The following is a 12709-nucleotide window of genomic DNA, read 5'->3' as shown; positions in this document are numbered from 1 at the left end:
ACTTTATCAATATTTCCCCTAACTATATGTGGATTCTGAAATCAGGAAAGGTTTTCTCACTTCCAGCTTTACAAGAATTTCCTCATTTTCCATCTTCTTCTAGTTCTTAGATGGTTTCCTTCTTCCAGTGACTCCAGCACCACTTGCTGAGAGGTCCCCGCCCCCCCGCCGCCCCAATTTCCTTATGCAGTTGGGTCTGTTACTGGATTTAAAAATTTTTTTCATTGCTCTGTCTGTGTTTTCATGGGTTAGTTTTCCCCACCCCCAAATCAAACTGTTCATTTTCAGATTTTTTCTAGTTATTCTGGCTTGTTCTTCAAAAAGATCTTTATAATAAGAATAGTGTGTAATGACAGCAAATGTCCATTAAATAATGTTAAGGGAAATAGCAGGCAACAGAACCACACAGTATATACACGTGCCTCTTTTTCCTTATAAAAAATTATTGGAAGAGAAAAGAGCCAGGAGAGCCATGTTTGAGTGGTCATCTCTCAGTAGTATGGCTATGGGTAGCATTACCTTGTTACTGATGCAAACCTTGGTGGAAAAAACCTGCCAACTGCCACATGGCTGCCTCTTCCTGCTTCCTCCTCACCTCCTCCCTGTGCCACTCGGGAGATCTTGTCACCCTCTGGGCCAAGGCATCTCTTTGTAAGGGAGGGAGAGCATTACAGCAGGGAGGAGCCTGTGGGCACGGCCTCTGCCAGGTCGGGGGTGGGGGTGGGGGCCGGCAAGGTGCTGGCGCATCTGATTCTCTACCCCACTGTCCTGCTCTCCGTTACAAGCTCCACCCCCGTGTAGGGGTGTTTCCCTACTTCCCGGGAGACAGGTTCCTAAGCGGTAAAGGGAACACCAAGGGCCAATAGAACTTTCTTTGATGGTGGAATGTTCTGTATCTGTGCTGTCCAACAGGGTAGCCACTAGCACATGTGACTATTCAGTACTTCAAATGTGGCTGGTGTGACTGAGGAACTGAGTTTGTTTTCTGTTTTTTGTTTTTTTGCGGTACGCGGGCCTCTCAGTGCCGTGGCCTCTCCCGCTGCGGAGCACAGGCTCCGGACGCGCAGGCTCAGCGGCCATGGCTCACAGGCCCAGCCGCTCCGCGGCACGTGGGATCCTCCTGGACCGGGGCACGAACCCGTGTCCCCTGCATCGGCAGGCAGACTCTCAACCACTGCGCCACCAGTGAAGCCCCTGAGTTATTTTTATTTACTTTAAAAAGCCACTCTATTGGCCAATTCCCAATCCAGCCACGCCCCTTCCAACCTAGAACTGGAAGGAAAGATCCTGCCTGTGTAAGCGGACTGAGAGGCCAAGCAGGCCGGTGTGGGCTGGAGAGGGGAGAGGGCAGCTCCGCGGGAGGGCCCAGCACACCAGCAGCCCCGCCCCTGCCCCCGTGGCCAGCACACAGGCAGCCAGCCCAGCATCACAATACTGCAGACCGCAGGTGAGCAGCAGCCTGGCAGGGGGGGTCCCTCCAGGGGCAGGCCTCTTTGTCTGCAGACCTCCTTACAGCAACCCAGGCAGCAGAGGACCATTTCTTGGGGAATGGAAAAGCACCCAGCAACTGAGCGACCTCAGGCTGGAGACCCATGGGAGGAAGCAGGGCTGACGGGGGGATGGGGGAGCCTTTCAGCTCCAGGACCCAGATGCAGCCGCCTGGAGATGGAGTACTCTGGGGCACAGAGCAGCTGCTCCTCTTGGTGATTTGGTTTCCCTACTTCTTCTACCTTCAGGACTACTTCTGAGTGGCCCTCCTTTCTGCCTGCCCCTGGGGCTGGAGAGCGAAGGCAGAGCGAGCATGAGTGAGGGTGGAGTAGCCAAGGCCTGGGGCCTTGGCCCCACAAGGGGACGGCCAGGTTATGGGGCAAGGCCTCACTCTGCACCTTGGGGATGAAGATTTGGAGACCAGCCACTGGGGCCCAGCTTCCCGCTCTCAAAGGGCCCAGGGCTGCATGCCCCCAAATGGACTTTGGGTTGAGTAAATGCTACAGGAAAGGGGACATGTACCCCCAAAGACCCTGTGGTCAGGCAAGGGGGCAGTGGGGTCACAAGGCTTTGAAGTCCTGAGTCTTCTCAGAGTCAATAGAGTCCAGCTCTTTGAGTTTATTGGTTAGCTGCTTTGCGCCTGCCCTGGGCTCTGGTGAGACATCCTTTGAGTCTAGTTGGCAGCAAGAGAAAAGTTATTCTCATTTTCTAGGGGAGAGAAACGGAGCCCAGCAGTGCTTTGTGTGTTCTGGCAAGGGTGGTGAAAAGACCACTTCATTTTAGGGGACTCTTTAAGATAAAAATGGATGCATCTCCCAGGATGTGGATATGGCTCCACCTGTCCATCACAGGGGCTCCCATGCCTGGTTTCCTCCCAGAGCTACCTGGGGAGCAGCAGCCTGTTCAAAATGCAGATCACCAGGCCCCCTACAGGAGGGGAGGAACCTCTGCCCTCATCTGGGCACTCTGTGCTTTATGCTGACCCCACGCTGGCGGCTTCCTCAGGCTCCCAGGTTGGGAGAGACAAGACAAACCCCAGAGGGAAGGCCTCCCAGCAGTGAACTTGCTCTTGGGGAAATAGGCTGTTATCTTGAGGCCATGACAGGCTGAGGGTAGGAACTGCCCTCCCCTCTGTAGCACTGCTTTTGCTGCAATGGTGGGGCTTTTCCTAGAACACAAGCACACAAGGAAGATAAGGCAATAATCTGGACTGACCCAGACATTTAAAGCCAAAGGACACATGGGAGTCTCACCAGCCAAGAGGAAAGCCCACCAATGCAGACCTTGGAGGCTCATGTGAGGAGGGGTCAAGGGAAGTGTCACCAGGAGGCAGAGGGGAGGGTGGGATTGCCTCTCCACAGCCACCTTTGTGGCCATACACACCTTCTAGGAACTCTTAAAAACACATTCTCTAACCCCAACCCCGGATCTCTAAATTCTTAGATCTGGAGTCCAAGAATGGAATTTTTAATAAGCTCCCTCCTTCCCCCATTAGTGTAAGAACTATAGTTCTCTCTGCCCTGTGAGCAAAGCGTGGAAGCCAGAGAGAACGCTGGCCTCCTCCCCTGGAGGGTCCCGGAGGCAGCAGGCCTGTGGGAGTAGTGGAGAGCAGATGGCTCAGTATCCTGAGTGGCTTGAGGGACCCCCACAGCCTGTCCACCCGTGGCTGTGATGAAATCTCAAGAATAAAATAAGAAGCATCACTGTGCTCCTCCTTCCCAAACATGCTCAGAGGGAACAGGGAATAGCAGAGTGTATTTTTTCACGGATATTCTTCCATGACTAGGATCTACTCCATACAGTAAACAGTTGTAGGAATACATATTTTCCCTCTGGGACTCCAAAATTTTGAATGGGAAAAAAAAATGCAATCTATCCACAAGTATCTTTGCTGAAATAGGCCCCATGCAGAAAAGGTACCTTCTCCCCTCGGAAGGCAGTGCAGCTCTGCCAACACGCAGCTAAGCAAGCTGTCACCAGCCTAGGGGGCTGCTCAACCCTCCCAACTGGCGTGCACACCCACCTGCAAACCCTCATGCATCAGATGCACCTGCAAATGCAACTTCTTGTCCCTGCAGGCCATTGACCCAAATTACAATCTGACAGGGTTGCAGTGACTGCTCACGGCTGCCCTGTGACAGTCCCACTTTGTGTGGGTGCGGGTAGGGTAGAGGAGTCTGATGACACAGACAAGAGGAAGCCCACAGCGGATGTCAACCATTGCTTTATTAAGGCTCGGAGTGGTTTGCCAGTCAGAGGGGCTGAGTCATTTACTCCACAGATCCTTGCCATGCTCCACTTTTGGGTGACACTGAAGGTGGAGGCTCTCTCTGAGATCCCGAGCCACATTCACATCCGCCTTGTAGGCTGAGGGGTGTGTGCAGACGACCTGGGGGGCCTCAGAGGGTGGGGCTGGCTCTAGCAGGCCCTGGGCTCTGGCAGGGGGGTGCTGGCAGGGAGGCACAGGAGGGCAGGGACATCTCCTCCATCCCTCCCAGCTCAAACTATGGCTTTGTTATCCTATTGCCACTTGAGCAGGCGTGGAGAGCCCCTTCCCTGACCCCTCACTCCGCAGGCCCATGTGCTATGCTGTGGGAGGAGACAAAGGGAAAGCCCGCGAGAAAGCAGGGCCCCCCTGTGCCTGGGACCTGGCCAGACCTCAGGAGCTTTGACCCCCCACTCGCTCCTCCTCAGCTCCTCCCAGCGATGGGTCTTCTCAGGTTGAGGTCAGTCACTCAGAAGTGAACCCGCAGAACGTCCTGGCTGGCAAATGGCCGCTGGCAGGCTATGCATGTCATGGGCAGGGAGCGTTGCTTCTCACCCAGGCAGGGCCGGCACAGGAGATGGCCACAGGGAAGCTGGTACACGGGCTCCTTTTTGAAGTAGGGAGAGAACACTCTTTTGCAGGATGTGCACTCGGGGCCCAGGATGCTCCCAGGCTGCTCTGGTGAATCAGGGAAGAAAATAGGCCAGGGTTAGGAAAAGCTGCCCCCAGTCCAGGCTCCATCCTGGAGGTGGGCATGTGCCTGGAGTAGGACAAGAAGCTTCCCTACCCTGCATCCCTTCAGCAGCCTGGCTTCCTCCCTCCCTAGGCTGCCTCTGACTGATCTGGGAGGAGAGGATGCCAGAGAGCCTGAGAATCGGGGGAGCATCCTCTCCATAATCAAATCTCGGTGCTCCAATGAATGCTCAAGAAAAGCTGGCTTCTGAGGGCTGCTGGGCAGCACTGGGCCCTTCCTGCTGCTTTCCCAGCAAGATGGACTTTCCCCTGGATAGGCTGCCAAGGTCAGAGCAAGGCACAAGCTCACCCTGACAACCTTGATAAACTGCAAGAAAGGTAAGATGTGACAAGAAGAAAAAGCAAAAAATGGTCTGAGGTACCCAGGTTGGGCAGGTCAAGGGGGGACGGAGGTCACCAGAGGGGCAGGGTTGAGGTCTGTCTGTAGCAGACCTGCCTGCTGAGCCTGGCACCTGAGTCTCTTTAGCCCTGTAGCCCAGCAGTTCCCCTCCTGACCCATCAATCCCTTTCTTGTGCTGCAGGCTCTCTCCTTCATGCTTCCCACAGAGTCTCCTGAATGAGGGCCACAGCGGGCAGGTCTTGCCACCCCTCCTCCCCAAGCTATACCTGCTGCCCTTCTCTCGTGGCCCTGGCCTAGGGAGGCTGCTCTTTCTCCCCCAGTCCACACCCATCTGGAGAGGGCAAGGATGACCTTTTGGGTGAAGAGCCATACGAATGAAAGGGAGCCAGCCATGCATGAGTGAAAGGGACAGCAAGTACAAAGAGTGGCTGGTCCATTAAAGAAACAGAAAAAACAAAGGTGTGATGTGTGAGAGAGTGGCAGAGGAGGGTGGGGCAGGGCTGGAACACGCAGGACCTCACAGGCAGCAATTTATATTTTATTCCAAGTTCAGCGGGATACCCTGGAAGGATTCTAAGAAGTGGAGTATCATGATCTGGCTTACATAAAAAGATCCCTCTCTGGGCTTTCCTGGTGGCGCAGTGGTTGAGAGTCCGCCTGCCACTGCAGGGGACACGGGTTTGTGCCCCGGTCCGGGAGGATCCCACATGCCACAGAGCAGCTGGGCCCGTGAGCCATGGCCGCTGAGCCCGCGCGTCCGGAGCCTGTGCTCCGCAATGGGAGAGGCCACAGCAGTGAGAAACCCGCGTACCGCCAAAAAAAAAAAAAAAAAAAAAAAAAAAAGATTCCTCTGGCTCCTATGAGGAGGATGGGCAGGCAAGGGTGACCGTGGAGGAGCAGCAGAGGCTGCTACAGGAATCTGGGGGAGCAGTGCAGGAGCTGGGGCCAGGGTAGCAGCAAGAGTAATGGAGCAGAGAGGACATCCCTGAGATCTATTTTGGAGCAGTGTAAATAAAACTTGATGATGAATAGAATGTCAGGAATGTTGACGGAAACGAAGGATGACCTCCATGTTATAGGCTTGACCACAGGGTAGAAGATGCTTGCTCTTTACCAGTGACTGGATGATGGGGGGCTATGGGGAAAAACCTTTGGAGGCGCCTGCAGTTCTGAGTTAGAAATTCACTTAAGATATCCATGAGTTTCCCACACAGAGGCACCAAGAAGCTGTAAGGGAGGTCAGGGTATGAGTTCCAAGGAGAGGAAGGAGCTACAGGTGAATATGGGCAGTCACAGGCCAAGTGGGCTCTCACTTGAGTGACACAGAGTATAGACAAGAGGGTCTAAGACAAGAGTCTGGAAGAGAAGGAAGAATCAGCAATGGAAATTGAAGAGAGACTCTTGAAAATGGGGAGAAAAAGAGCATAGCATCCGGAAGGCCAAGACAGGTGTTTCAGAAAGGAGAGGCTGGTTAGCCACAATAGACACTGCTGAGAGGGTAAGTGTCCATTGAATTTGGGGTCATGGAAATTGCTGGTCACCTGGACAAGACAGGTTCTGGGAGTGATTAGGATGGAAACATAATCAGAGAGACAGGGAGGAGGGGACAAGGGCAGAAAAGGTAAGATGGCCTGGGATCCAGGCAATAAGAGAACAGACTAACTTTGGACAGGCAGGAGGAAGCAAGTGTATACCTTATCATTAGCCCCCACCAGATTTCATCTTGTAAAAAATGCTCCAGATTCTCTCACTTTGTATCCTAACCGATTCTATCATCCATTGTGGTCCCAGGTTCATTTTAGGCAAAACTTAGCTCAGTAAGCTATCACTGTTCTAAGATACTGGTGAAAATGTTAATAGGAAGGGATGAAGATGACATACTCAACTTGAAACCACCCTCCACATTTACATAAAGTACCCCAGATGTCAGATGAGAGACAGACTACATAAGAAAAATAAGCAAAAAGGGAGAAACAAACAAAAGTCCTCAGGACAGAGTAATTAACATTAGATCTTACCAAAAAACACCAATCCCCAACACCACAGAATTACTAAGAAATGACTAAAGAAAGACTTTCTTGTGAAGAGTTAAACTTCATAGGCAGCCCTTGAACTCACCCTGGAAAAGTAAAGGCCTGGGTGTTGGAGCTAAGGAGCTTGGGCATAGAGGTTCACAGAGCCCCAGAGGCATGGCCCGGCATCCTGTTCAAGGGCTCTGAGGAGACAGACAGGGCCCCTCTTACCCGAGCTGGAGCCTGGCCTCCAGGAAGTACTGCTCCCTCTTGTGCTGAGGTGCTGGAGCTGTCCCCTGGTCAGCCGAGCTGTGAAGGAGGGCATGCAGCCAAGGGTTGACGTCAAGGCAATTTCCAAGCTTTGCGACAGCTTTTGCTCATGGGATACTGGACCTGTTGAGAGACGCACAGACCACAATATCCAGAGGTTTGGCAAAAGCGAAGACCAAAACACAAAGTCCTCTGAGAACCACAAATGGTACTTCTAACTTCAAACAGACACAAACATAAAGAAGGTCCTCCCTAATGTCTACTAATAGACTGTGATGACAGGATACCAGGAGTTAAAGCCCTGGGGCCCCTGGCAGTTCTTACCCATCCCACACTGCTTTCAGGATTCCTGGGCTCTGCGCAAGCTTTTCTCCTCCTGTACAAATTGCTGGGCAGGCCTGGGCCACCTCCTGGCTCACCTGTAGAACTGTACCCTACTTTCTGAAGGCCTCCCTGCCTGCCAAGGAAATGACTGGGGCAAGTAAACACACAGTTTTGTACCCCTGCTCCCTGCCCCCATTCCCTCCCCAACAGCCTTAGTCTGCTCTTTCCCCATCTCCTCCCTGCTAGGGCCCCCTCAACTCTGCAGGGCCACTGGCCTGCACTCCCTTGGTGTTCGTGTCCTCTTGCTTCCTAGGTAAAGCAAAGCAGTTATTATCGAGTGGAATAATGAAGACCTTACTCTGCCCACTCCACTATCTATAGGGCCTTCTCTGGATATGGGCTGAGGGTGAAGGTAACAGGAGATGGGGACCGCTGCTGAAGAAAGGACATAGAGATCTGCCTGATAGCAGGGCTTCCCCAAAGTAGCACCATAAAAGTACCTCAAAGCGGGGAGTGGAATGTTTGGTCTACAGTATGTAGGACATAGGATATCAGCTTGAGGCCTTGAAGGAGCACTGGTCAGCGTGGTCCTGTGTCACCAACAAATCTGTCAAGGCCAACACCACTGGAGACCTCCACAAACATCAAGGTCTAAGTACCTTTCTCCTCATCTTGCCCCACTGCACCTCAGATGCTTCCAGGAGTTTCTGGGGGTCTTGTTAACTAAAATTTGCACTCAAAGCCAGAGAAGATACATACGTAACCTTTAAGTGTGCTGTTTGCATAAGCCTTTTAGACTAAGAGAGGAACTTTAAAGAATGATACAGGTGGATGGACCTAGAGACTGTCATACAGAGTGAAGTAAGTCAGAAAGAGAAAAACAAATACCGTATGCTAACGCATATATATGGAATCTAAAAAAAAGGGTACTCATGAACCTAGTAGCAGGACAGGAATAAAGATGCAGAGGTAGAGAACAGACTTGAGGACACGGGAGGGAAGAGGAAGCTGGGACGAAGTGAGAGAGTAGGACTGACATATATACACTACCAAATGTAAAATGAATGGCTAGTGGGAAGCTGCTGCATAGCACAGGGAGATCAACTCGCTGCTCTTTGACGACCTAGAGGGGTGGGATAGGGAGGGTGGGAGGGAGGCTCAAGAGGGAGGGGATATGGGGATATACGTATACACATAGCTGATTCACTTTGTTATACAGCGGAAACTAACACAACATTGTAAAGCAATTATACTCCAATAAAGATGTTAAAAAAAAAGAATGACAGAATCTAAACAAACTAGTTTTCATAAGCAAAAAGAAAAAGTTGTCAAAGAGCTATCTCCAAAAGCACCAAGCACTAACAATCACAGGGGAATTCTACCAAACATGTAAAGAGTAAATGAGGGACTTCCCTGGTGGTGCAGTTGTTAAGACTCCACGCTCCCAATGCAGGGGGCCCGGGTCCGATCCCTGGTCAGGGAACTAGATCCCACATGCCGCAACTAAAAAGAAAAAAAGATCCCGCACACAGCAACTAAAAAAAAAGAAGATCCCGCATGACGCAACGAAGATCTCGCACTCAGCAACAAAGATCCTGCATGCCGCAACTAACACCCGGCACAGACAGATAAATAGATAGATAGACAGACAGATAGATAGGAAGGAAGGAAGGAAGGGAGGGAGGGAGGGAGGGAGGAAGGGAGGGATGGAAAGAGGGAGGGAGGAAGGAAATAAAGAAGGAAGGAAGGAAGGAAGGAAGGAAGGAAGGAAGAGTAAATTATTCTAATACTACTAAATTGTTCCAGAGTTTAGAAAAGGAAAATATCCTAATTCTTCTTATGGAGCAAATCATTGATACCAAAACCTGACAGAAGATGATGTGTACTTGTACACACACACACACACAACTGCAGTCCAATCTCATTAATGAAGGCAAAAATCCTAAATAAAAACACTAGCAAACAGAATTAAGCAGTACACTAAAAGCAGCATGACCAAATGGAGTTTCTTGCAGGACTGTAACAGTGGTTCAATATTAAGAAGCCTATTAATGTACTTTACTGTATTAAAAGATCTAAGGATGAAAAATCATAATATCATCTCTACTGATATTGAAAAGGCATTAGACAAAATCCAACCACCAATCTTGGGTAAATACATTGAATAAAATAGGAATCAATGGTGTGGGAGAGTGTCTGAAATGGCCCCCAATGAACCCCACCTGAAGTTAGTAACTTGCTTCTTACAGAATACAATAAAAGTGATGGGATGTCACTCTGTGATTAGGTTCTACAAGACTGACTTCCACTTGTTTGCACATGCTGGTGTACACAGCTACCATGTTGTGTGCTGCCCCTGAGAGGCCCATATGGCAAGGAATTGAGGGCAGAATCCAGCCAACAGACAAAACGGAAGTGAAGCCCCCAGTGCAACAATTCAGCAAGGAACTGAATCCTGCAACAATCACGAGTGACCTTTGAAGTTAATCCTTCCCCAGTCAAGGCTTGAGATGGCCGCAGCCCTGCCAACACTTTGATAGCAGCCTTGGAAGACCCTAAAGCAGACAATCCAGCTAAGCAATGCCTAGATTCCTGACCAGAGAAGCTGTAAGATAATAAATGTGTGGTTCTTTAAGCCAGTAAGTTTTGGTGTAATTTAAGCCAGCAAAGCATAAAACAAAGGGCAAGTGCCAAGTGTCACCCGGGAGGAGTAGAGATGACGACGGGCTTGGACATAAAACGAGGGATTACCTGTTGAACAATCCATGAGCTCACTGGCAGCTTTCATTTTCTTAGCAGTGTGCTCTGAGGTAGTGGGTGAGACCAGAAGGCTTGTGGTAGAAAAACAGGAAGCATTTAAGCCAAGGCTACTGTCTGGGGCATGTTCACCCTGCTCCATCTTCCTTTTCTGAGAGGGCAGAGCAATGGAAGAAGGGGTCACTGCCAATGCAGTCTGTGCTCTCCCAAGCAGGTGGCAGCCAGGGATGGAGTGCTGGAGCAGGAAATGGTCGATCCGGGCCTTCAAGTAGGGGTGAGGCAGGGGCTGGGAGTGCGGAGTAAAGGCTACTCCTGTGAAAGGGTCACTGGGCACTCGGCCCCATGTGGCTTCACTACGGTTACACTTCTCCAGCGTGCTCTGGTCAATGACCTTGCCTGAGGGCAGCAGCATGGGGTAAGGCATGATCTCCAGGGTGATGGGATCCAGGAACTCTTCAGGTACATCCCGAATTACCTCAGCCAGCTCCAGTAGGCTGGAGGGGGCCTGCTGGCCCTCAGACTGGCCCCCAGGATCACAGTCACTCTCCATGGGCAAGGCTGGGGCCTGTAGAGACAACTCCTGAGGGAGGCTCTCTGAGGCAACCAGCAAAATACTGTCTATCACCTCCTGAGAGCAGGTTTTGGCTGGCTGACCCCATACTTCCAACCGCTTGATACAAGGGATACCACTGCCTGTCACATGGGTGATACAAATCTTGAGATGGGCCACATGACTAAGAGAAAGAGCCCCTTTATTCCAGAGCTCCTGGGCCACAACAGCAGGGGAGGGAAGTGTGGCTTCCATCGGGCCAAAAGGTGGCCTGGCTTTGAAGCCCCTGTGGCTAAACACCACTTGGCTCTGGTTTTTCAACAAGACTTTGCCCACCAAAGTGAACGCTTCTTTCTCCGGAATGGATGGCTCATCTGGGCCTGGGGTCTGGCACTCGGGGGTATTCCAAGACACTCTGCTGGACAAGGCAGATGTATACATTTCCAGGCCAGTGACATTCTGGCTTCCCCCAGCTGTGAGGTCTATGTTAATCCTACAGATTTCCACATTGAAGGGAAAGGAAACTGTCACATAGACTGGTGGCTTAATGAAATACTCTGTCCTAAAACCATGACTTCTCTTTGTGAGGTCTTCAGAGATGAGATTTTCTACTTCATAACCATCAGCTGATATCTAGATTTAATGACAAAAATGAGACACATTGATTTGACGAGATCCAAATGAAGACAACTAGTTTTCAACAACTTGTCACTTCTAAGAAAACTCTTTAAAGAAAATCTGAAGTTCCTCATTTGAAATTTCCTCTATTACATCAAATTTTCCTGGGGTTTTCTTTTCTTTTTTTTTTGGCAGGCATCCAAGATCAGGTCAAAGGCTGAGGGCCACTGTGTCCCCAAATACTGCCCATCCTTAAAAAATGAGCAATAAAACTCTGCCTAACCAACAAAAAATCCCTTCAAAATAACATGTCTGTGAAAAGGGGGCAGATTTACAAGTGTTTTTTAGATTGTTTTTGGGTTTTGGGGGTTTTTTTGCTTTTAAATTCAGAGGATGAAAATGTACAGATTTAGGGAAAAATAAAGATGTTCACTGAAATTCTCAATTTTGTATTTGGACTTGATCAATTATAAGAGTTTCCCTAGGAAGGCATAACAAAGGAACTTCTTGTAAATCTATGAATGATGAAAGTTGGAAAGAAAAGTTTGCACAGAGACAAGGACCACAAAAGACTATGGGAAATTTAAAACAGTGAATGTGCTAGGGGTGGGACTGTGAGTAGCTTTTTCCTTTCTCCCTTTTAATGTTTCCAATACCTGTTATAACCAATGGAAATTTTAAGATATCCTTGTCTGAAGGACTCAGCTTAACAATCTGGGAACCTGAAATAATGTGCTGTGTGCAGAAATTCCAAATTGGGGAAGAAGTTCAATTCTCCCCTTGGAGTTTCCTTACTCCCTGCTCTGGACTGTGGAAGATATCCAGCTTTGTACAAAAGGGGAGGCAGCTTAATTCAAATAATAAAGAACAAGGAATCCATATAACAAATATAAGCCATTATTTCTAGCATGAGAAGTTAGCAAGAACAACAGCATGGGAGAGAGAGAATTCCTACCTTCACTTTGACCTTGAGTGAAATTAAAATTTACTGTCAAAGGGAAGAGAACCCTCCACAAAATGAGTCACAACTCAGCTTGTAATGGTGCTGTCTGACTCTAGAGGTGCAGTCTGACCCATGCTTACCTAAATATCATCTGGTAGACTCTAAAACAATGAGGGTGAAAGCACATTAAGCCTGAATTAAGTCTACATACACAAGGCAGGAAATGGGGAAAAACATGAAAAATAGATGTCATATATTTATTTATGTGTATATACTTGTTTTGTTTACCTTGTTGCAGTAAATTCTTGGTCTGAACTGTGGGAGACAAAGATTTATTACCATCCTTACGGCTGAAAGGATAGCTTCCAAGCATCAGAAATAGCCTTAA

General features: G+C 49.6%; 1 protein-coding gene across 3 annotated transcripts in view; it reads right to left on the bottom strand.

Moving 5' to 3' along the window:
• Positions 1-3065: 3065 nt before the first annotated feature.
• UBOX5 (U-box domain containing 5) overlaps positions 3066-12709 on the bottom strand; it is a 33583-nt gene continuing 23939 nt past the window's right edge. For 2 of the 3 annotated variants that reach the window (XM_022592867.2, XM_022592866.2), the window contains exons 2-5: positions 12610-12704; positions 10205-11393; positions 7091-7252; positions 3071-4432 (exon numbers count right to left, since the gene is read on the bottom strand). In XM_022592867.2, the coding sequence (XP_022448575.1) occupies positions 4224-4432; positions 7091-7252; positions 10205-11393; positions 12610-12663 (1614 nt within the window). In that variant the 5' untranslated portion in view covers positions 12664-12704 and the 3' untranslated portion in view covers positions 3071-4223. Of the gene's footprint in view, positions 4433-7090; positions 7253-10204; positions 11394-12609; positions 12705-12709 lie in introns of all 3 variants that reach the window. The other variant, XM_022592868.2, reaches the window with a different exon arrangement.

The sequence above is a fragment of the Delphinapterus leucas genome, chromosome 15, assembly GCF_059928025.1.
Source record: "Delphinapterus leucas isolate spDelLeu-1000000601 "Yukka" chromosome 15, BTC_Dleu_Yukka2, whole genome shotgun sequence".
Classification (NCBI taxonomy): Eukaryota; Metazoa; Chordata; class Mammalia; order Artiodactyla; family Monodontidae; genus Delphinapterus; species Delphinapterus leucas.
This window is presented reverse-complemented; position numbering and strand designations above follow the sequence as displayed.